This window comes from Acanthochromis polyacanthus, chromosome 21 (assembly GCF_021347895.1).
Source record: "Acanthochromis polyacanthus isolate Apoly-LR-REF ecotype Palm Island chromosome 21, KAUST_Apoly_ChrSc, whole genome shotgun sequence".
NCBI classification, from domain to species: domain Eukaryota; kingdom Metazoa; phylum Chordata; class Actinopteri; family Pomacentridae; genus Acanthochromis; species Acanthochromis polyacanthus.
The window spans coordinates 15,037,127-15,061,196 of record NC_067133.1 but is presented as its reverse complement, the minus strand read 5'-3'; the positions used below and the strand labels follow the sequence as shown (position 1 = coordinate 15,061,196).

At 43.6% G+C, this 24,070-nt stretch overlaps 1 protein-coding gene across 10 annotated transcripts in view; it reads right to left on the bottom strand.

The window, feature by feature from the left end:
- The window catches only part of LOC110948477 (RNA binding protein fox-1 homolog 3-like), a 550,111-nt gene that overhangs the window by 29,540 nt on the left and 496,501 nt on the right, over positions 1 to 24,070 (bottom strand). For 7 of the 10 annotated variants that reach the window (XM_051941117.1, XM_051941119.1, XM_051941122.1 and 4 more), the window contains 6 exons: positions 17,305 to 17,607; positions 8,935 to 9,078; positions 4,478 to 4,531; positions 1,525 to 1,617; positions 708 to 768; positions 564 to 617 (listed from right to left, as the gene is read on the bottom strand). In XM_051941117.1, coding sequence (XP_051797077.1) covers positions 564 to 617; positions 708 to 768; positions 1,525 to 1,617; positions 4,478 to 4,531; positions 8,935 to 9,078; positions 17,305 to 17,607 — 709 coding nt within the window. The remainder of the gene's footprint in view (positions 1 to 563; positions 618 to 707; positions 769 to 1,524; positions 1,618 to 4,477; positions 4,532 to 8,934; positions 9,079 to 17,304; positions 17,608 to 24,070) is intronic. The other 3 variants (XM_022190017.2, XM_022190019.2, XM_051941123.1) reach the window with 2 other exon arrangements.

Genomic DNA, 24,070 nt, shown 5'->3' with positions numbered 1-24,070 from the left:
TTTCCCCCTCATTAAAATGCAAAGGGTTCATATAACATACAGCAATAAAGCTGGCATGTCGAGGCAGAGAGAGATAGGGAAAACCCCACTGAGCTCATCTCATTCCTCCATTACTGAGACCAGAAGGAATAGCGGCCTTCGACAGGGTAGGTGCCAACAATATCGCTCACTCAATCTCCCTTATTCGGTTAGCTCTGTAAAAGTCAATCTGGCGCACTTGGCAAATCCATCCACAGCAGCAGCCTCTACAATCTGATAACAGTTGCAGGGGCGCTTGCTCTTGAAATCATTTTTTTTCAGCTTTACAGTTGCACACCGCGCAAACAATGGCTCAGGCTCCCTCAGCCACTCAGAGAGGCTTGGATCATCCACTGCTTATCTGAGCCGCTCTCAGATTCACTTTGATTCGAGGGGAATTTCATGTTCAGTAGGTTCAGGATGAACCAGATTGTAGAAATTCAGGGGTCAGATTGGGATTGGCTGCGGCTGATAGCGGCCTTGTGTTTGGTGCAATGCATGTGGTGAAAGGCAGAGAGAAAAAAAAACACTGTTGTAGCGCTTACCAGCATAGAGTTCAGGACCATAGACAGCTCCTACTACTGGATTCAGCTTCCAGCCTGATGGAACAAAGAACAGCTCAGCTCACAATGGAAACTGAATGCAAACTGTTTTATTGTTTAGGCTTTATGATGAAGTACGCTGCTTACCATTCGTGTAGGGGTTGGCCACTTTTTTGTTTGTCATCACTCGTGCTGTTGCATTGTTCACCTGTTCAAAGCAGCAAAACGCACAGCTTGTGATTACTCTACTTTCACTATCCACATATCCAGGGTGGGCTAGAATCAAGCAGCCAGATGAACTGAGACTAATTCATAAAATAATAAAGAAATAAATAAAGGACTATGTAAATCTGTTTGAAACACTTTAGTGTGGTTGAGTTTTGTCCACCCTTTCATGAATTTATTCATTTTCTTACAGATTATTATATAACCGGAAAGAGAGGGGGAAGCATGCACCAATTACCCACAGGTATGAATATAAAAGAACATCCTCCAAATTCAGTAATTGGCTGGATAAACAAATGGATTCCAAAAGAAAAACACAGGCAATGCTTTGATTTTTGTCTATTGACCTGATGAGAATGACTGAGTGTGGGCTTGGCTCAGTCGTAAACAAAAACAGAGTTAGAGCAGGCAACACTAAACGAGGGTGATAGGGGAATGCAGGTCTTCTCAGATTTGGTAGGAGCCCAGAAGGTGATGGCATGCATTCATTTTGCACTGTCAAGTAATGATGGACAACCGGCGTGTCCATGTATGGATACCGCATACTACTAGGAACGAGTTAAACGTACCATTATGCATGCATGCATCCAGGCACACATACTCAGAGATGCAGATTTGCGCACACACACACACGCACGCACACACCAGCCACATGCTTGTGCATGGGTTTATAGGTAAGTTGAGAAGGCAGCAGGCAAGAAGGAGAAAAGATGAGGAAGAAGGGAAAAAATGAAAGCACCTCTATTTTGCGTCCCTCTACGATTGTACCGTTTAGTTTCTCCCGTGCACGATCAGCATCTGTGCTTGTTTCAAAAGTTACAAACCCAAAGCCCTGAGAGCACCAATGTTAGCCATTGGTAGAGAAAAAGAAGGTGGACACACACGTACACACACACACACACACATACAGAGAAGGAACAGAAAGGGGAAGGGAAGGAGAAAAGGGAGAGAGAGAGGTGAGACGACAGGAGTAGGTGAGCAGCAGTGGTGGCAGAGTCGAGTTGTAAGCAGCCAGATTAATTAGAGGCAGTTAGTGAGGCGTCAGGAAACAGCAAACAGAGAGATCCGAGGAGAAGAGGATAACGGTGACATGACCTCACACAACAACACCAACAAACCTGCCTGCTTTACCCAATTAAACAGCACGGCACCGGAGCCATGGGTGAATGTCAGGGAGCAGCGGATGCAAAACACTGTGTTAGCTGCCATAATAGTCGTATAATTATCTACACAACTTCAGCAGTGCGGCCGCTCAAATGGCCCCATCCTCCCTTTGAAGATGTGGGAAACAGGAGACAGAGTGAGGATGAATTCTCTAAAGAGAAACGTTCACTTGATCTCTGGCTATTTCTGATTCACTGCACTAATAGTTGGGACATTTTTATGGAAGCAAAATTACACCGGCTCATTGATGCAAAAAAGTGAATGGTGTCGTGGCAAATACACTCCTCTGTGATAGAGAAGAGCAACGATATTGACTTTAAACCCTGACCAAAATACACCCAACCTCTCATTTCCATCCCCTCCTCCAACTCTCTCTCTGCCCGACTCCCCTGGGGGGGTTTGTCACTTCCTTGAGTTATGTGGACTGGGATACTGGACCTGAGCTCTATAGTGGAAGCATTAAGATATTCTGGCCAAACAAGTCCCATTCCTTTGGTTTCTATATATACTTATAGGGGTATGGGCATGGGAAGAGAGCGCATGGCCGGCGCTGCCTGATAATTGCTTGAGGATGTAATACATGTGAGAAATGGCGAGCGGTGTGATCTTGTATGCATACACAGGATCTCCGGGCTGCTATTTCTAGCATAAATAACATGGGACCTGTCCTTGGGGAAAGAGAGATAAAGAAATAAATTCAAAAAAAGGAATTGAGGGCAAAATTAATCCTTTGGACATTCACCCGACTGTGGTTACCCCCTCTATCTTTTTTTTATCATGCACAAATAATTAGCTTACAAGAGGAGAGAGTGGAGCCACCATTTTTCAAAGGAGACAAACATATTGAATGCAAATTGCCAAAGCTTCATAGGAAATAGATTGTTTATTAATGGCCTGGTAGGTTCATTATATAGCACACAGAGTGCTAGTGAGAGAGAGAGAGAGAGAGAGAGAGAGAGAGAGAGAGAGAGGCATCATGGGTAATGGCTTTGTAGGGCACAAACAATAAATGCTTGTTACGGCGGAGGAGGCAGCTTTATCCGGTGCTCAATCTTGTCTGGCAGAGGGGGCTGAGTGCAGCAGCATCGCCTGGTTCCAGGCTCCCTGCATACCAGTATGTGAGCCCAAAGTACTCCTGGGTATGAATGGGAATCAATAGTATTCATGCCTCAACACCCAGCCAGGGAGCCTGTCGCCTTTATGAATGGAAAGCTCTGGAGCTTAGTACACTCTATTAAATGAACAGCTGGGTGAGTAGCACTCGGCTGTTCACACCTCCGCAGGCTTCACCTGTCCTGATACGTGGTTAGGAAACTGATACTGCAACAACACATCAACACCGGGGCCTTTTTCCTGGCGGTGGGTTGGTATTCTTGGTTAAAAGTTCAACTATCTTTGATGTAAATACATAAATGATCCAAGGAGTACAAGATAAGTGCACACTGGAAGAGCTAAAACTGAAATTACATGCAGTATTTCAGATTCTCTGCACAGCTGACCTTTGAGAATAGGGCTTTCTAGGTTCAATATTTTTCTTCATGTCAACAAATCCCAGGAACCCAAAACCAAAGTATTTTGTGTGTATATGTTGCTTCTCTGTGTTGCAGTGCTCCATCGCTGTCCTATTGAAGACTCGTCATTGAGCCGCCACAAACGCACTGTAGCTTATTTAGACTCAGTCCCACAGAAATACTCACCGGAGAACGAAGTGCGTATTAATCTATTGCTGAAAATAGTCCTCAACAATGGAAGTGTTCACTAAAAACTGCAGTGGCCTGATATTTTTGGAAGATGCTGAGCTTTCTCTTTTTTTAAAAATAAATCTGCATATCGGTGACCTGTTTTTAAAGACTTACAACCTCAATAGGAACCGGCGAGCCTTGGGCCGAGTGCACCAGAAATAGAAGAAGTGCTGATCGAGGGAGTAGCACATTGTTGGTTTTTGGTAATTTCATTAGATTTGTTGACAAAAAAAGGAAATGCAGATTAGTGTTAACCTCATCTTTCAGCGGGGCTCTAGAAATGAATTAGTGTCAGCTTCTATATAGCCATAAAAATGTGAGAAAAGTTGCCTTCAAGTTCATTTTACCTAAACTACATCTATTTGCAAATTATCACAAAAAATATTATTTTTATCCAGTTTAAAACAAAATGATAAAACTGAATAATGTAGGATCTTTTCAATCAATGCTCAGCCTTCAAAGAGGGCCAAGTCCCTAAACAAGCAGTTTCAATTCCATATGCTTGACGACCTGCAGCCGGCTGGTGGATTAAGTGAAATGTGAAACAGCTCAATAATGAATTGATTGACAGGGCTAATGATTCACAACTTGGGTGAGAGCTGCAACAAACAACAAAAACAATAGGGAGGGAGGGAGAATGAGAAAGAGAGGCATGGTGGATGCAGCTCTCCAGGACCAGGCTTAGAGACCACTACTCTCAGCCAATGTACACACTACACTAATGCCATCATTAGGAAACAGAAGAAGTACATGGTAATGAAGCAGCTGGCGTTCTAGTTCACTTACCTTGGATCCTCGCTCATTAAAGATAATCTCCACATCTAAAATCTTTCCAAATTGCTGCAGAGAGAAAAGAAAAAGAGAAGAGAGATGGAGTTAGAAAGCCTCACTGCCTGTGAATTCATGAGAAGGAAGACTGGAGAAAGAAAAACCATTAAGGCAATATGGAAATGTTACTTTTGTGAGGAAATGGTGGTCAATTTGCATTTGTTAGCTCGGCAAACAGTTCTTGAAGCTCGCTGGCACGGTTTAAAAAGAGAACCCAGAGCTGCTGCTTTAATGCCTCTCTGTATTTCTATCAGTACTATATGAAATGAGATCACAGTATTTGTAAAACTACTTGATCTTTGATTACATTATGGCATTTCTGATGTTTGTTTGCTTGCGTCTTTGAACACAATCAGAAAAGAAGACGCGTCAGATGATATTTTGATGTTGTCTTGAGATATGGGACCCCGTTCACCTCCACGATCACCTGAGGAAAACTCACTTCTTCAAGTCTGGTGGAGAGTTTAGTGGACCACATCTGACTCTACCCTTTCTATTCTTTTCGTACACATATCTCCCTTCTGTTCTTTATTCTCTCTTCCTCTCTTTGTTTGTGTTCTCTCACAGTCAACAGGACCTAAGGGCCAGTCCCCAGGGGTTAACATGCTCCAGCCTTTCGATTTAACAGGGCTGCCTTTGGATCATTAGAAAACAGAGGAATGAAAGTAAACTGTAAGTTCCTCTAATGAGTGGAGTGAGAGCGACTTTTAATTGCTGTCTACAATGGCCGTATTATTTCATTAAAAGTAATTACCCTGTCAAGCGGTCCGCGTCGCCTTCATTTCAGCACAACAGGGAAGAAATGGGCCTTCCATGTGGTCGACACTCAATGGGAATGGATGGATCGTTTGACTGAGCCTCTAATAGGGGTTAGGAGGAGCTGGCTATTATCTGGCTGGAGTGAGTGGAGTGGGCTTGAGGAGCTGAGGTTTATGGGTTAGCGGAAAAACATATGTTTCCTCCCACTTCAAAGGGTAATGCAGCAGCCTCACCACACCAAGTTACAGAACTGGCTCGTTTATTTAAAACCTCTGTTTAAGCGGGGTGCATCTTATCCTCTATATATCTGCATTTCCTGAAATGAGATTCCATAGATCCTATCCACACATCTGCCTCATATGGCGCTCAGCTCCATTGATTCGAATGGGGACTGTTGGCTCGATCACACACGCAGGCATTTATATCCCAGCGTGATGCCCCTTTCTCGCCTGAGAAGACAATGCTTCCCCCACGCAACGTGCAGATGCTAATTGTTTTAACCGAGCGTAATGGGCTTGTGGCGTCGATTAATTAGTTTCAGAGGAAGTCGTCTTTGTGGATTTCCACATGGCGCTGGGGACTGCTCGCTGCTCGCCAGTGATCTCATGCACTTCTTTCCCCACCCACCCACCCACCCACTCACACACACTCGCACACAGAAACAGCTGCATCAGCAGCACCGATAAACAATAGCTTCAATGGGAGGAGTCTCCAGAGGGAGGACAGTGGAGAGGCTGACGTCATCCGAGAGGCTGCAGCTACATCCATCCATAGATTATAAACACAATTCAATATCAGCGGGAAAATAAACACAGAAGCTTCTCCAAGTTAAACGACCAGATGAGTGGTTTTGTGTGTTTTATCCAATTTATCAAGCACACTTTATGTTTAATTTAACATTCTGCAAAACCATGCAGCAGCATTTAAGACATTTGACTGTTTTTCTTTGGTTTCCATTTACTTTTATTTCCATATGGCTTCCATTATATTATCATTCCTAAGTAATGCTGTGCAGAATCCCGAAATCATTTTTAATCTGCACTTAAAATACATTATGGCGAAATAGAAAATGGATTACACAACTCGTGTGTTTAAGTGGGTAGTATTTACACCAAAATGGGCAGAAACCAGTGGCTGCCTGGAATACCATACACTGGAAAAATACACTCAGATATTTAAAACTGAATAGCATGCATATAAAAACGACCCATAAAAAAGCAAAGTAGACATGATTTGCAGTTAAAGAGCTAAAAATTGTAAACACGCTGGTACTTGTTTGCTTTTTTTCCTGAATAAAATGATGACAGACCATATATTCAAGGCCTTAAGCTTCCGAGTGTGGAGGCAACAAACAAGATTGAGGCCCTTGAGCCTCCACCTTTGATTAGCCTGAATATCTTTAAGCTCCTCAGAAACCTATAATTACGCCACAGTGCCCTGTGTATTCAAACAGAGTGGAAGTGTAGAGCATGTTCAGGAGCAGCTGTCAGTGCGACAGTAGGATTGAGGGGGTATGGGGGAAGAGGGGGTAGGGAGGGAGGGCAGAGGTCCTGATTGCTCCGGGGAATGCTGTGAGAGCCCTTACGTGCACTGAGAGAAGCATTGCTGAAGAAGCCAGTCACATAAACGAGGGCACCCTCAAGCAGCGCAGCATGGGCGCTGCACAGAGCTCGCTCACACTTGGAGTGTTTTCATTTCCCCTCACACTTACTAGCTCTCAAAGATCACAGTTTCTAATTACTGATTAACGTCCGCTGTGGTTGCCCTAATGAGGCCTTCATTCAGCGCCTCGTTAAAAGCTCACAAGCTTCTCAGCACCCTTAACCCTGTGGTGTGCAGGGTGAATCTCGGGCCCTCCCTACTTGTTTTAGGGTGCTGGCTGTCTACTGTTGTTAAAACGGCAGTAGAAGGTTCGTCCGTGGGAGCAGATGGAGCTCCTGGCGGGGCTCTGCTCTGTGGCGGAGGCCTTCTCTAGCAAACTGTGCAGCACCTCCACTCTTTTCCTCCTCTGTCTTCCCGCCTGCATGTCTGTGGGTTTCACTCATGCGTAACAGTAATGGTGTATTGAGCCGGTGGCGCTCCAGAAGCCATTAGAGCTAGAGGGATGAGGCTTTGCACGCACTGATCACACAAAGGCCCATTGTGGAGGCCATGTCAGAGGGTGGAGCAGACCAGCTATCTCCTTGCCAAGCTCCTACCCAAGACAATCAATCCCTCAATCCTCCACTATTCCAACCAGCAGAGGAGGTTGCGCTTAACAAGAAGGAACGGGTAACATGTGGATGAGGCCGCGGTGATTGAGGGGGACTGAGTGGGCTGCGATCAATTTTGTATCATATATCTGCATGCACCAACCAGCTACACAAAGCCTCCGAGCTAATTACTGAGGTGATTTGGATTCCACACGACCTGCGCTGGAGCTGGGAACAATAAAGCCAACATTCAGAGAGAGAGAGAGAGAGAGAGAGACAGAGAGAGAGAGGGAAGGAGAGAGCGAGCAGCCATGTTGTCTGCAATTTATAAAGCCACAGCTAGGGCTCTCAAGTAATTAATATCATCAGCTGGATGTTGTCTTCATAACAACGCGAATTAACGCCTCTGGGTTCTAATAGTCCAATTAGCGCATAACATTTAAAGTACATTTTTGGCAATCGTCTCCATTCAGATCCATTATCGTTATTGAATTGGGGGTGTTTGGTTCAATTCTTATTGAGGCTTTTGTGAGACACAAGGGTGAGCTGTTGAACTATATATTGCCTCATTAATTGGCCAAGAGGCAGAGAGAGAGAAAGAGAGAATTTCTGTTGAAGACCCATTGTGTGCTGACCACTCTGTATGGGCAACCTGTAAAAAATGATCTGCTCAGTCCTGACTGGCAGTGCTGTGGAAGCTACTTAAGGTTTTTTTTTTCCGCAATGAGAATAAAGCTATTTAACAAAATAGAAGAAGTTAATTTATTTTTTTTTTAACCATCATTTTTGTTGCAAAAACAGACATGGAAACTAAAAAGACATCTGACAGGGCAAACGGAGCCTCTTTAGTAGAGCTGAGCAGTGAAATCATTATCGCACATGGTTCCATAGCTCAACAAACTTCTGTCCAGTGTTCAACCTGCAGTCCAGCAGCGAGTTCTCTACCTGATTGTGACTGATTATTACTTGTAAAAACTCAGAAGGCACTCTTCCACCAACACCCCCGACAATGTACTAATCAATGCATTAACTAGATGACAGTTTAAGCACTGGCTTCACTCATTAAATAAGCAGCCGTGGCTGTGTAATTTAGCTTGTTTTCCCTGAAGCTTAATAAGCCAAATATTCCATTTCATAAAGATGTAATAATTTCTTCTGACATTAGTGGAGGTGCTCTTTGTTTGAGGCGAGGTTGGGCCCCTTGACTATAAAACACTGCAATGAGGATTAATACCATTTAACATTCTGGGTGTGCCAACTTTCTGTTTTACATCCAAATAAAGTGCTTTTAATGATCTTTAGATAATACGTAAACTGCTGTTTTGTTTACTGCATTTCTGGTCATTTGAGTGTTTGTGTTCCAGGTTTTGCTGTAGCAGATTAACTTAGCGAGTGCAGTGGTTTCATAGTCGAGTAGCAAACCTACAAAAATAATAAACTGGAGTATTCCTTCTGGGTACTCACCCCAAACATTTGCCTTAGGTCAGGGTCCCGGAAGCGGAAGGGAATGTTGGAGACATGTAACCTTTTGGGCTGCTGCTTCTCTGAAGAGTCTGAGTGTTGGAGCTGGAGCTGCTGAGAGCCCTCTGTTTGCGTCACATCATCTGTCTGCCAGAGGGAAACAAACAGAGAAAAGACACAAGCTGCTCATTAGCTGCTACAGAATACTGTACCTCCTGGTCCTAAAGTATGTGGAGGAGGACGGGGGTGGAGGAGGAGGGGGGTGGAAAAAGTAGGGTGGCAGGGTGCAGGGTGGGGTAGGAGGCCTGGCTGACTAACTTACTCAGCGGCTGCCATTTTTCAATCTGGCGAGAAAGCCAAAGCGATAAACAGCCGATGACTTATAGTGTCAAACCTGAGGTTGTGCATAACAAATCCACTTATTAATCTCTTGCACTTAGCTCTTGAGCAACAGGGAAGATTGAAGGTGCTGACAAAAAGGCGTGAATATAGATCCCACAGAGCCCTGACATGTCTAGACTAAAGACACATTATTGGTGACGTTTGCACACAGCCATCAGAGTGCGAGGCCCAAAGCCCTCAGCGTTGTTGTTTCCATCATTATGCGAATGCTATGCTGACATTTCTATACAAATGACATGTCTGATGTCAATGACTAATTCCACTTCTTTCTCTCTGTGACAGCAGTGATGAATTTCACAGAAGGTGCTGGTGGCTTGTCTGTTCAGATGGACCTCATTTTTGTGGCAGTTTTATTTTCTGTGGACAAAACCTCACTGGACAACTGCACAGTTTATCTTTTCATATGCTATTGTGGAATAAGTCTGTCTGCACATATTTGCCATAGGAGATTGTGACTCTTGAAAATATGAAAATATATTTTATGCAACTTGAAACTATTTTCTGACATGTTGCCTCTGTGGTTACAGTTTGGTGAAGTTTAAGAAGCTAAACCTCATTAGTGAAATAAATAGTCAACCATTTGGAAAAAGGATTATTTGCTTCTTACAGAGAGTTATATATGTATATAAAAACAATATGTGTAAATGAGCATTAAATATGAAGGAAGAGCCAAAAGAAAATTAGCTTAGCATTAAAACTGAATGCAGGACGTAACAACCAGCCTGACTCTGTCCAAAGTTTAAAAATATGTGTGGACTGTTGGAAAAATATACTCAAATGCATAACCATTGGGGTAATTTAAACCATGTGTTTACATATGTTTATATCATCACATAAGTTAAATGTAATAATCGTAAATATTTAGAAGGGTGAAAATCATAGTATGTGAGGAAGGACCATGTGTGAAATGTCCAAGACAGCTTCAACAAGATTTGTAAGCCCCATATGTGTCATTTCACCTGCTCAGAAGATGCTACAAGGACACATGGCAGGCTGAACAGAGACTGTATGAGGTTTTGATGAAAACAGCATGTAGCTCCTGAACACGAGAGGCGAATTTAGGGGATTGTGATGCATTGGTGGGTCTACGTATGATGTATACTGGAAAGGGTAAAGAATTGCATTTAAGTTGAGGCATTTTGTGAGAATGTTTAGCTGCTTTGGAGACCAGCTTGGCTTGTTTGTATTCTCTAAATACGTGTATGAAAAGTGGACCAAAAACCTCTAACTCTGCTCCTTTTTTTCTCAAGTGTGTAGAATAATTCAGCAAATGGTGTAGTATAAATATCTCCACCATGCTACCAACACCTCTACTGCTCAATAGTTAATATGTATCTCGTTTTTTATTCTGTTCACAAACACCGATATAAAAAACAACAATTTGCAGCTTTAGTGTAAGTGGAGTTATGTACTGGCAGTTGGAAGCAGTGACTTTCTGCAGTCTTGTCCCAGTAAGGTTGCCAGGTATGGCACCACTGTCTCTAAGACATATACTAAAAGCTGTAATTACACACCATACATATTTGACAACTATAAAGCTGGGAATAGTGCTCACATGTACTGGGCAGATCAATAAACAAGCTCTGCCCAAACAGTTTCAGCTCTAAAAACCACAAATTAGCATTTGACATGTAGTCTTAAAGAGATTAAAAATAAAAACAAGATGCTCTCTGTTAATTAGAGAGTTTTATAGATCTTGGTAGGCAGATACTTGAACTATGAAAAAGCCAGTCATGGTTTAAAGAGACCAATGCTGACTGATGGTGGGTGACAGGAAATGAACAGCAAAGCATCCCCCGGATTTCCTCAGAGGTTTTCCAAATCTGTTCAACAGCACTGCACAGCTTCCACATTTGCCTCCGAGAGAACACAGTAATTACTCCCATAACCACAAGAGGTCACTCATCAGAAAAAGATAAAGTTTGTTTTGGGCATTTTAACAAAAACAAATGCTGTGGTTTCTCTGATAGGGGACAGTCTCTGTTTCGCAATGGCAAGCAGTTGAATAAAATGAACAAAAATGAGCTTTGATTCAGTGTGGGTGACTCTGGGAAGAAACTAAATAAAGAAACACAGAGAGAGGAGGGGAAGATGAGAAATGAGAGAGTGAAAGTGGCAGATATTGAGCACAAAAGCTGTTTGAATGTGATATGTAAACTGTAAGGTCTCCTGGGAAGTGCTCTCTGAGCATGGCAAACACGCTATACACCAGCTGAGAAGTCACATACACAGGCACAATCTTGTACTGATACAGACGTGAAAAGAGAGTAGGTTGTTGCTGGAGTACAAACGGTTCAAATGACACACACACTAGCTCGGTGATAACCCTCACCCTGCTCCGAGGCTGTCACATGGCTGCAGGCCTCTCTTAGTGATACATTTCCCACCATTTAGGAAATGGGGTAGGGATTTATTCATTATAATTCATCATCACAGTATTATCATTATCATCATGATCGTAATGATGATCGCCTTTATTATTCTCATTATCATAATCACAATCTCCACTGTAATGGCCGTCATTTATTTGGTTTTTATGGCCCATTCCGAGATGGTGGCATACATTGTTAACAGTGACAGTTGTTTGATTCAAGGTCCCACTTTGTCTCCCCTGCAGTCATCCAGGTAGGGCACGTTGGTGGCAGCTTCCTAAGTCTCGCCTGGGCTTGACGGTGTCCAGACCAGAGGTTAACAAGTGGTAAAGGACACAGGAGCCGGAAAATGCACTAAGCTGGGCGGCCAGCCGGCTGGTAAGGAGTGGATTTGTGACAGAGAGAGACGGGCAGAGGGGTCTTAACTCTACTGTGTCCTCGCGCGCTGGAGGTTAATAGCCTGAGTAGCCATGTTGGGCCCTGGGGGTGACACATTGCAGACAGATGCTGGGACCGTGGAGGGTGACAAGGTACCAGAGCCCCGCGGGTCAATCTGTTTCATCGGTCACACATGACACTATCGACCTTTAGCGTATGTTGCCAGACTACTGAGCACCACTGTCCTCCAGCTCTGTCTGTCTGGCTTTTTATCACGGCAGGCGCAGTCGCGTGTTTGCAGACATCCAGATTAACTTTCACTCGGCTCTCAGACAGGCCAGCAGCACGCTGACATTGGGGGCAAATACACATATGGAGAACACAAATACTGAATTACTGACTCCCAAGCACCGCAGACTGCATACTACTGACTCAATAACTTCTGAGTGTCACCGAGATCCGGGGACGACTGCCTCTGCGCACTGCTCCCGAGGCTCCAACCTGCCTGCCTGGTTGCGAGATGGTGGTGCAGCAGTGGAAAATAATTACCTCCGTATTACCATAGGAGGCCACCTTCAGTGGCACTTTACTGTCCCGACAGCTGCTGTCATGGGAAGGAGGTGGGATGCAAAACACGCCATTGCCGCCAAAGCCAGCAAACCTAAGAGTGAGAGAGCTGTCAACTCCAGCAACTCTCCGGCTTCCTGTTCAGTCATTTCTCTAAAAGACTCCCTTGCTGTTATTTGCAAATCGCCTGCAAAGTGCTCTGCTCAGCACTTTCCCCCTCCTCGCAGAGTGGCATTACAAGAGCATAATTGAAACTATCTGATTGGAATGCTGCCAAGCAGGTAGATTACATCCGATTAAATAGGAGTTGGGGTGGGGGGTGGGGGGTTTCGGAGTCTTCCCTCACAAGAATTATAATGCCTGAGCTTTAATTCATTATTTTCCTCTTCCGGTCCTCCGCTGTTTGTTTTCTTTTTCGAAAAGAAGCTGTAAATATAACCTCTCCATCACCTGAGAGAGTAGCGAGTGAGTGTGGAGTGCAGGGTCTGCCCCCTCCTCATCTCCCTGATTCATATAAAGTAGCTAAAGGTACGGGAGCTATTTTGAGCATTCAGGCGGCGGCAAGTCCCATTCATTTTCTGCATAGACAATGTTAGGCACTTGAAGCACCAATAAAGCACAATGGGCATGGAACTCTCCTCTCTGAATCATCAATCCCACTGTATTTGAAAATATCTGCAACTTTGATATTAAAAACTCACAGGTTCCAGTCGGGAGACAGCTACAACTCTCAGCTGAGCCTAAACTTCAGATTCTGGGTCACTTTTGGGAAAATTAAGCAACTATTCTGCAGGGTTTGTGCCCCAACTGCAACAATGAAGTGCTTGTTTGCTTCATATCCTATTGTATCTTTTTTTTTTCTGTCCAAAGAAACAAAGAACTAATTCTAACAAGTTTTGTGTGTGTATCCAAACCTGATATATCTTACTTTCCCTGTGCAATAACAGCTCTATTGTTGTTTGAAAACTATTAAAAGTAAACCAAGAACCACATTGTTGCACTGGGTGACATGTTTCTTCACTATCAAGGACAGATGCACAGTAGCTGGAAATTCTCACTAGAGTACCAAATGTGCATTAATGCGCAGCTGAAAATAGTCCCCAAAAAATGCAGTTTTCTACTGATTGCTAAAAACTCCAGCATCCAGCTGTGTCAAGAAATTACCAAGCCTTTTTAAAACGTCAAACTATATATTTATGAGCTGTATTTAAAAAAAAAAAAAAACATCTACATTTTCAATGCGATTACACAGAGTGGGAAAGTTGGAAAGTTTTATATTTTTAGTGTTGGACTTTTCATGAGACTCAGTCATTAGTTGGCTGTAATAAAACTATACAATAACACCAGGTTTAGCTTCTAAATGTTCCAGGAGAGTTTTTGTGTTCCGGAATATTAAGGATATCTTTGAAAAGGGGATACACAGTGGAGGGAAATCGGCGACTCCTCCCTCTCAAAGATAACACAGTCATCCCCTTTTAATAGTGGCCTACATGCTGCCATCAGCACCGTCTCTGAAAGCTACACCCTGGTGGTGTCTCAATCCCTTAAACGCAGCTCATGAGAGATGAGAAAGAGTGTGCGTGTGTATGCATGAATGTTTGCATGTGCTCGCCCATGTTTTCTGCATGCCCTTGTGTGTTCATATGTGTGTGTGTGTGTGTGTGTGTGTGTGTGTGTGTCTATGTTATCACAGTCCCCCAGAATACCCTTTGGAAAGTCTTCATGCCGCTGACACGGGCTGTGAAAAATCTGGAATTGAGTGCTGCCCTAACGCCACTGCCTTAATTTGTTATCTGAAAAGAGAATGATTACTCATGAAATTCAACCAAACCTCAGACTATTTGAACTGAGCCAGATAACGAGCTCAGTTTTTTTTTTTCTCTAGCCGAGCTCTCTGGCAGCCCTCTGCTACCCTCATCTCTAAGGATTTGGAGAAAAGTTGGGGGCTGCCTCTCTTCCTCAAGTCGCCTGCTTTCAAGTCAGCTTGTTTGAACATGGCACAGAGTGAGGTCCCAGAGGTCTGGCTCTGGACAACGCCACCTTCCCAGTACAGAGAAGGGACTGGTAGACACAGACGGAAACAAAGAGGAGAAGCGATGAGAGTCCCCAAGCCTTATTAAAACACACACTCTTTCTCCGTTCTCAGCGGGGAATTCACTCAGAATCCATACGTTTCACTGAATTTTCACTCTCTTGACTCTTTTTAAGTCTTTAAGTCGAGAAGATGTGCAGAGTAAAGCGTCGTCGTGGGGTAGAGAAGCTGAGCGCAGCAGAGTCGAGCCAAGGGAAGGAGGACGAGGAGGGGGAGATTCACAGTGAGTAGCTGATCTGCTCCCTCAATCTGTGTTTCTGCAGGGTGCCCTAATCAAAGGCACCCGGGCCCGTCTGTGGCACCCAGAGCAAACAGGCTGGGTCTGTCATTAAAGCTGGGGAACACAGCGGTGGGCGACACTACACCAGCGGCCCCCGAGGATTAGACTCTCTGTTTACACCCCACTAATCTCATCCCTCTGTCCTCCCTGAGAAAAAGATGGGTGAAAGTGGGGGAGAACAGGGGGGATGCACAGAATGAAGATGGAGGAAAAGCGAGGACAGCAGCGAGAAGGGGAAGAGCATGAAGGAAAAGCAAGGCGAGCTCTCATCTCTCCATGGCCACCATCTCTGGGCTTTCTTCACAGCGGGTGAGCAGATGAAATGAAATCAAATGCGAAATGGAGAGAGAGAGAGAGAGAGAGAGAGAGAGAGAGAGGGGAGACAGGGAGAGATAGGGTAGTGGAGGAGTGGTGTACAGTGTCGGAGGGGGAGGAAGGAGGAGGAGGAGACTGAACCTCCTGCCAAGTCTCTCCTCACTTTAAACTCTCTTGTGTCAGCCATTACTGTAAGTGCAGCACATAACCATGGAGCGGTTGGAGAGCGTCACACAAATCTTCAAATCAAACATTGCTACATTACAGCCCGATGATAATACGCCATCCACTGCTATTGCGCTGCTTGTGCCATATAAGCATTTTTCTGCTGCCAAATATTCATGGCTGTCCAGTAATCGTGAGGCTAGAAAAATGGAGTTATTAAACAATGTTCTTTATGAGTGACCCGGATTTCTCTCGGGAGGGCCGTGGCCTTGCCGTGACCTCTCGCAGCAGGTGTTTTCATGCTGAAGGTCTTTTTTCCCCATCTCCGCCAGTATTATCCACCTTTTCAGACGTGAATCAAAGTTTGAAGCTAAGTCGTTCTCCCTTTTATCTGTATCTACCTTCTTGTAAAGGTAAATCCCAGGTCAAGGAATTTTATGTAAGCGTATCAGTACATAAGAATGAAATGTATAATTATATATAATTTAGAATTTCGCTCACTTACAAGCCTTTGCCAGAGGTTTGTTTTCCACCAAGAGTGCCAGCACTTCAAACACATGCACTCTAATGCTGAGGTGAAAAAGGAATGAAAACAGGAATTCTATCATGTCCCGGCACAGAAGATGATGATGTCTTATGCTTAAAGGAAAATCGTTGAGTGTAGTTACAGATAATGAGATGATTTGACTGAGCAGCAGCTACTTTTGGCTCATGGAGAGAAGTGCATCTCTCTTTTTGCTCCTTTAACTGAGACCAAAACGATGAGGGAGGAGGGAAGGGCGTGTCCGCCTTTCAGAGAGCTTGAATCATTCATGTCTACAGCATGTCAAATCTCCTTCACGCAAATAAATAAAACAGCTCAGGTTGACGTGTTTTTTGAGGGAGCCCCAAACGGTTCTTCAGATATGCACTTTCATTTTTTAAGAGCACATTTTCAGTCAGATTCACCTCCATCATCAAGCGCTGAACTTGGCCTGGACATCAAAGTCTGCTGCTGCTCATGAATGTGCAACACTGTAACTCTCGCTCTTGACTGACTCGGACTTTTAACCCTCACCTGGTATAAAAAAAGGTCATTTTTTTTGTGTTTGTGACGCAGACAACATCCAAATTAAAGAGTGAAAAAAAGATAGGAAAAAAAAAATGACTGGTATTTGTATTTCCATCACAACACCACTTATGTAACTACAAAATATCCAAACGCACCTTATGTAAATGTAATTCAGCTACAAAATGTTAGTTAACAAAGACAATTAAAAACGTAAATATATTACATTAATGCAGATGGGCCACATTTGCATGTTAAATTGTGCATAAGATAATTTTCTAAAGTCCTTTAATAAATAATCTGTTTACATACATTGGTTAAGAGCATGTATAATTATACAAATGAGTGTTCATGTGAGGTATAATTAAAGGTCAAATGATAGAATTACACTAGATTTGTAACTGCTAAAATGCATTTACTGCTGAATGTAAGTGAGTTGGATTTGGGATGAATTTGCAAATCTGTATTTCTGAACACCACGATGAGATATTCTTGATGGCACATACATTAAGACGGCAGAGCTCTCAACCTTAATAATAATAATAAAATAAATAAATCTGCTAACTGCCTAGTAAAAGAAAAATCAGGAAGAGGAAACAAGTTGGAAAAAAAATAGTTTCACCATAGCCACAAGTCACATGGATTTTTTTTTACTGCTAACAAAGGAAAGAAACACAATTTGGCAATTATATATTGATTTAAAAAATACATTCAAAAATAAAGGATAAAAAATGGTAATATGAATATATTTTACTTGCTGACAGCGTGTTGAGAACAGTGTTTGCAGGTGATGAAGGGCACTGACCGGTGCGGTCGTGGTGGCGGTGATGGTGGGCGTGCTGTTGTCAGTGCCGGCCGGCTCGCTGTGCGTCTGTGTGGGCGTGTAGAGGGTCATTGCGTGCTCAGGAACCCGGCTCTGCCCGGTGTAGTCCTGTGTCGGGAGCGGGTGCGGTGCCGCAAACTCTGCGGGGATGCCATTCTGTGGGGGAGGTGGGTACTGGGCTGGGGTGTACGGCTGGGCCATCGCTTCTGGGGGGTTGGTGGCCTCTTGGTTACCCTGCAAGAAACACACAGAGGGAGGCAAGCATTAGAACTGTGCCTGAAATCCAAGTTAAAGTACATTGTTTGACTTGTACAAACAGCATGAAAGACATGCAAGTTCCCTGGTGTGAGAGGGAAGCAACTGGGGAGAGTTGTCCTGCAAACCAACTAAGTCAGGAGGAAACAGCCATCATATCACATCTCAGCTCACATTAGAGGAATCCTTGATCTTCGCTAATGAACACAGTTTATGTTGTAGAGCATGGCTTGCTGTTGGAGGGGCAATAGTCAGGGGGAATCGCAGCTGCACTTGTGGCAAAGCACAAGAGGAAAGATCAATTAATTGATAAAATTTTGATTAGAGCCTTTGATTTCAATGACAGGTCTGTTAAACTAGCAGCTGCTCCATCTCCGAGCTCCACTTTCAGACTTTTAACAGCAACCTGCGCCTCGCTTTGAAAAACTTTCCTTCCATTTACACTGCCTGCCTTTGTTTCTATCAAGTGAAGTGCCAAAATGATACTCGAGTTTTTCTGTCATTTTTTTAATACCTCTTTGAAATCTAAAATCCACTCAGTTTTAATTTTCAGCCGTACACGGATCTACGCGAAATAAAACTGGCAAATCTCTAGTTTAAATCAGCAAATATCTCATCAGAGAGTAAATGAATGATGCCACCTCTTTGTACACAATGGAGACGCATTTCCACATTACTCACAAAGAAAAAAAGTTTAATGCTAAACCCCAGTCCTATTCGTATAACTCTGATTCTTCCATATGCTGCCAGAACACTCAGTATGTGGTATCTGCACCACATATGTTTTTTAGTCTCTGCTACTGACTTAAGTGATAGATGGCCCTTTGCAATGAAGCAGTTTCACAGACCCTTTGTCTCGTGTGGATGCTTGAGATGATGAGCTGCAGAAATAATGGACTTTTCTGGCTGGTGCACATTGTTAAACTCTGTAATGGCTGGACTACAGAAGTGCATGCCTTATTGTAGCAAAGCACTAGGCTCTGTGAATTCAGACTAATGAGCAGAACAGTGAGATCAGTGCTGCTGGAGCGAATATCCATCCCAACATTAAAAACACAGAGGGAAAGGTGAGACAATAACACTGAAATCCAATAACACCCCCTGCAAATACCCTCAATCAAATTTAAAGATACAGATCATGCGAGCTCAAAGCATAACTCTTACGATAAGCGAGGAGGAGGGAAAGGCACACAATAGCAGCCAGAAGTAAGGGTTCATGATTGGAGAAAAACAATAACAGTAAACAGAGAAGTTTCTGTCTCTTCCTTTACAAGCCGGCTGGGGATGGTGAGATAGTAGATAAATGTATTTTATTCTGCTTTTTTTTCTTTTGCGCTGCTGTGGTGTTTGGCCTCCTTCTGCGGATTTCCAAAGAAAGCTCTATCTGGGCAGGAGGAGGCTGTGGTTTTAATGAGAGAGCTGAGCAACACCATGCTGTAAATGTAGTGGAAATAATTCTACTCTGACGTGTTGGCAAACAAACCTCGGCCTAAACTGTGCTCCGCCAATTAAGGAAATGCTCCATTATCTAAATGAAAAAAGAGAGAAGCCTTGAGAGACTAGAAGGATTGACCAGCGTCCTGCAGCCTGCCAGGCCTCAAGGCTGCTCCTGCTGGAGGACCGGACCCTCACTCCTGCCTGACCTAATCCCCCCTCTTCTCCTTTTCATTATACAATATTTCTATCTCCTCTGTCTCTCCCTCAATCCCCCCGCTCCCTCCTTTCCCTTTTATGCTCATCTCTTCCTCCCTCCTCTCTTTTTATGCAGAAAGTTTTTAATCTCTACCCCTGTGCTCTACTTTTCCTCTCCCTCCAGTCATGGCATTATATAACACACTTGCATTGCGGGGCATCCTAATTCAAGGAAGCTCTTGATGTTGGCAATTTTCAACTTCTAAGCGCCCATTTTAAAGGAGAATGGGGTTGGTTACCTAAAAAAAGATGCACCTCCTAGTATGACAGCTGAAAGTACTACCAGATCCCGTGTCCTCCTTTTAACCGGCCTGCGCGAGCCGTCAACACGTCAACAGTCCAGCAGAGAGAGAGAGAAAGGAGAGAAAGCTCAGCAGCCCGGAAACAAGAAGGTGCTGTGTTTGTACATCAAACACTGCTCATGTCATTAAAGAGATCAAAGCTTCAGTTATGTCTTTTATTTAGTCACTGTCAAGACTGCAGCCTATGGTCCTGATCGGTGTTTTTTAAGAATTTACAGAGGAGCGTGTTTACTGCTGCTCAGGTTCTGAACATCATCATACATCCAGGTTTCAGACTTCAGGACAAACCTCATTATGCTACTTTGATTTAATCCAGGATGTGGTTGCACCTTAGGCTGTCAAAAAACACAGACCTCTCATTAGTTTCTCAGTGAGATCTCTGCATTGGCACAGGAGGCGTCTTTATGCAGGAGGCTGCAGCAATATGCAGGGTCATGCGGCAAAAAAGGTATTACCACAATAAATTGCAATGTCATCCTGCAACGCACTGCTTTGGTTAATGCAATACACGCAAACGTATATGACTTTGTGGTATGAACTGTATGTAATGAATATGGTGTGACTGTCCAGACAGACAAAACGATTGCTGCATTGATCCTCAGAGTTGTAACATTCTGTCCTATAGTATTACAAACAGCTGTGGATGTATTACTTAACCGCTGAAACTCCCAGCCCCTCTGGTAGATTTGAAAGGCCTGTTACTTTTAAAAAATATCACCAAAATTCCACCATTTACTAAATCTGAAAAATTGTTGGGTTTTTACGTTTTCAGTGGTCCATGACTTACTCATGTGTGACATAATTTTATTCTGTGTCTCACAAAAAAGCCAAAAATAATACTTTTGTTAACAACAATCTGTGAACCCCCCCCCCCCCCCCAAAAAAAAAAAAAAAAAAAAAAAATTTGCACTCCTTTGCGCAATTGAAACACAAGTAGGGATTCAGCTGCGACACATGACAAAATTAAGAGGCTTTTTGCCCAAATTAGGCTGAACTGCAGGTTGTGTACATAGCAGACATAAGAGGCAAGTATGGAAAATTAGAACCTGTAAAATATATATAGTATAGTTATTCACGTTTCCTTTTATCCAGTTCTGGTGACATCTGTGGGCCCTTGTAAAATTCTGACCACATTTCCATTTTTTTTTTGTAATGTTTTCTCTTTTTGATGATATGTGGCATTCTAACTGTATCATACTACACAAAACACATATCTAAGTTATCTCTACTTCCATTCATGGTTGTGCTCTTTTCATAGGGGTTTAGTACTTTATGCTGCAATGAAAAATAAGCCCACAATGAATAGAAAATATGACAAGAGCAATAAAGATCCAGAAGCTGCATGGGGCTTAGAGGGTTAAACTAAACTTCCTCGATCATATTCATCTTCTCACTGCTGCCTCCACCGACATGACGTTAGTTTTGGTCTGCCATGTGAACAGATGTTCTCTCTTAATCTACTATTAGCTGATCAATAAAGCAAGAAAAATGATGTACATGCTGAAAAGAAAATTAAAGATAAAAATATTGTTGTTCTTGTCTTCCATTAATAACAATTAAATGCCAATCCAGCAGAGTGGTGCATGAAGCAGCGTCCTGCCAACCAGAAACCAAATTACATTTGGCTTAAACTGTTTAGGTAACTAAGTTGGAACAAAAATGACAGAGTGCCTACAATTTGAAGGGGCCTGCGCAGAAAACTGTAAAATACTAGAATCATGTCTGCACAGAGCTGGATAAAATGGTTTCTTTGTGTTATAAATGTCATACTTCAAATGTGCACACAACATGATAAAATGCATGTAAACAAACACACTGTGTTGCTGGACTGCAGCATTAATCAGCAGGTGGTGTTGACTGTATTCTCAGCTTATTTTCTCTGTATCCTTCTGTTCCTGGAATAAAATTCCCTAAAAACATGACATTTTTATTTGAGCGCTTTATTCTGCCTACTGTTTCTGCTGAGCACATTGTAGGGGAGCTTCTAGTTTTAGTTCGTTGTTTACTGTATCCTCTGCGTTTTATTTGACAGTTCCCAAGTTTTTAGGGAAATCTATGATGCAGTTTACTGCTCTGTTTCTTCCTCATGCCTCGGTTCTGCATTAGTCATGACGTGTTCTACTAAACTTATTAAAGCGTCATCTGCCTTCTAGTGTCCCTCTGTGCTCAGGTCAAAATCTGAATCGTTATACTCACAGGGCACACAGGCCAGTGTATCTGTGTCAGGTCTGCTGCTATTTGAGCCTTAAACAAGTGCAAAGGACTGAGACGGAGCCAAGTGACACACAAACAGGATAACAGCCTGGAGCTTGGTATCAGAGAAAGAAAACTACTAAAGTGTTGTAGCACCATGTCGCTGCTGTTTCAAAGGGCAGCAAGGCAAAAGCAAGGAGGCGGAGAGTACAGGCCTCATTAGCGAAACACAAAGTAACACTGGCTTTCGTATGATCTTCGCCTTCCTCTGATGTATGTGACAAACGAGTTATTCAACTGGAAATGAACTGGGAGAAGAAAAAAGGTCCATGCAAATCAGGGGAGTTGTGCTCGTCCCAGTGCAACCACTCGCCCTTTTCACTGGGGCGAGTCAGCCCCGGCAAACATCCGCAGCGCTGTAATGAAAAGCCCTCCATGACAAACCAGTCAGGTACACAGTATATCTCATTCCACTGAAAAGAGATTGCTGTTCATTATGGCTGTGAACGAGCTGCTACGAGTTGCTGTTATATTGGGATCCTGGTGAGTGTTTCTCTACCTGCAGGCCTGTTTATGAGAAAAGAGCAGGTCCCTTTGCGACACTTTAATGCCCCCCTCGCATGGCCTGCAGCCATGAGCCGCCTAAACCTCATCTCCACGGGCACGGCGACGAAGAATAAAGGCAACCGGAGAGAGCAGCCTTTATCGATCTCTTTTCCTTTCCATTCCTCTCTCCCTCTTTCCTTCCATCTCTCCTTTCACCCCTTCTACTCCTATTACTGAAGAGCACAATAAAAAACACTATCTCTAATCTTAAGCACTCTCCTTGTGTAAAATTGGATTGGAAACCCTTACTTAAGGAGATCACTTTGGGAGTGGAGTTTTTGTTTTTACAGTCAGCATCAGGAGCCAAAGAGGTCAGGAAGGCCTTGTGGCAATGCCCACTGCTGAGGCTGCCAGTCTGAGAGAAACTCCCAGCGTACAGTGCTCTGAGAGAGACAGAGACTTTCACTGTTAACCCCAGTGTGGATGGTCAAGGCTATATTCCATCTCAGCAGGTACAACAGCTTGGCCGCTCGCCAGCTATCCGTGATCCTCTTTAGTAGCGCTGGGAGGGACGGTGTTGAGAGGCCAAGCGGAGATGGGCTGTGCAAATACAGGAGCTGTTAGGAGGAACTCATAACGGCAGAGTGCTGTACTGACTCATACGCGCAATGGAAGGTCAAAGAGCAACGCAAAGGCAAAATACGGCAGGCGACTAATTGCGTTGCATTGAATCCGGAGGGAAATCACTCAAATGGGAGCGGGCTGATCAATCTCGGCGATAGGAGCCGTGATGGAGTGGGCAGCTTTATGGCTTCAGCTCAGTCACACGCAGCTTGAATCATTTTTCAGCAAAGGCCTTTTCTGCTTTACATGCCTCCTACTGTATGACACTAATAGTCTAAAGAAGCAAGAAATGTTCCTCCTGACTCTATACATTAGGCAATTCAGATAGATTTATGACCAGCTCTGCAGTGTTTTTGCATAATCCAAACAGCGTGAATACTTAACATACAGCACTGCTGTCTCATTCCTTCACGGAAAACGTACACAAGCAGCTTGCTTTGTCAGATTACAGATGACATAACATTTTTTAAAGTGAACCTTAAGCTTTTTCAGGGCCTAAAAATTGTTCTCGTCTCATCCAAAGGCTCGCGCACCAAGCATTCCTCTCTAGAACAATGCTCATTTGGTTTTAATGACCGGCTGACAGTGACAGAGGCAAACTTGTGACAAATCCCGTAGGGCCGTCACAGCACAAACCCGAGCTGAGTTTATTGTGAAAAGTGTAATGCAGCTCAGCGGAGGCCAACGCACGGCAATCAGTTGATGCAACACAAACGAAACACTGAGTGCTTTTCAGCCAGCTGCATGAAAGCCTCTTGTTGTCCCCGGCTCTGCTGCTGATGCTCGGTTAATTGTAGCCCCGTACACAGACAGCCAGGCAGGCAGGCGAAAAGACGGCCTGAGATGATTTCCACAGGCAACTGGCATTCATTTTGTCTTGAAGGCGCATAAATAAAGGCTGTCTAGCCGGGTCCATTTTAATTAGGCAAGCCACATGATCTTACTCCAAGTCTCTCTGTTAACACTCACCAGAGGCTGCAGCATGTGTTAATTACAACCACATGCCACACAGCGGATTCAAGGTAAGACAGAAAAGGGAAACTAAGAAGAGGTAAACAACAACAACAAAAACAAAACACCTTCAG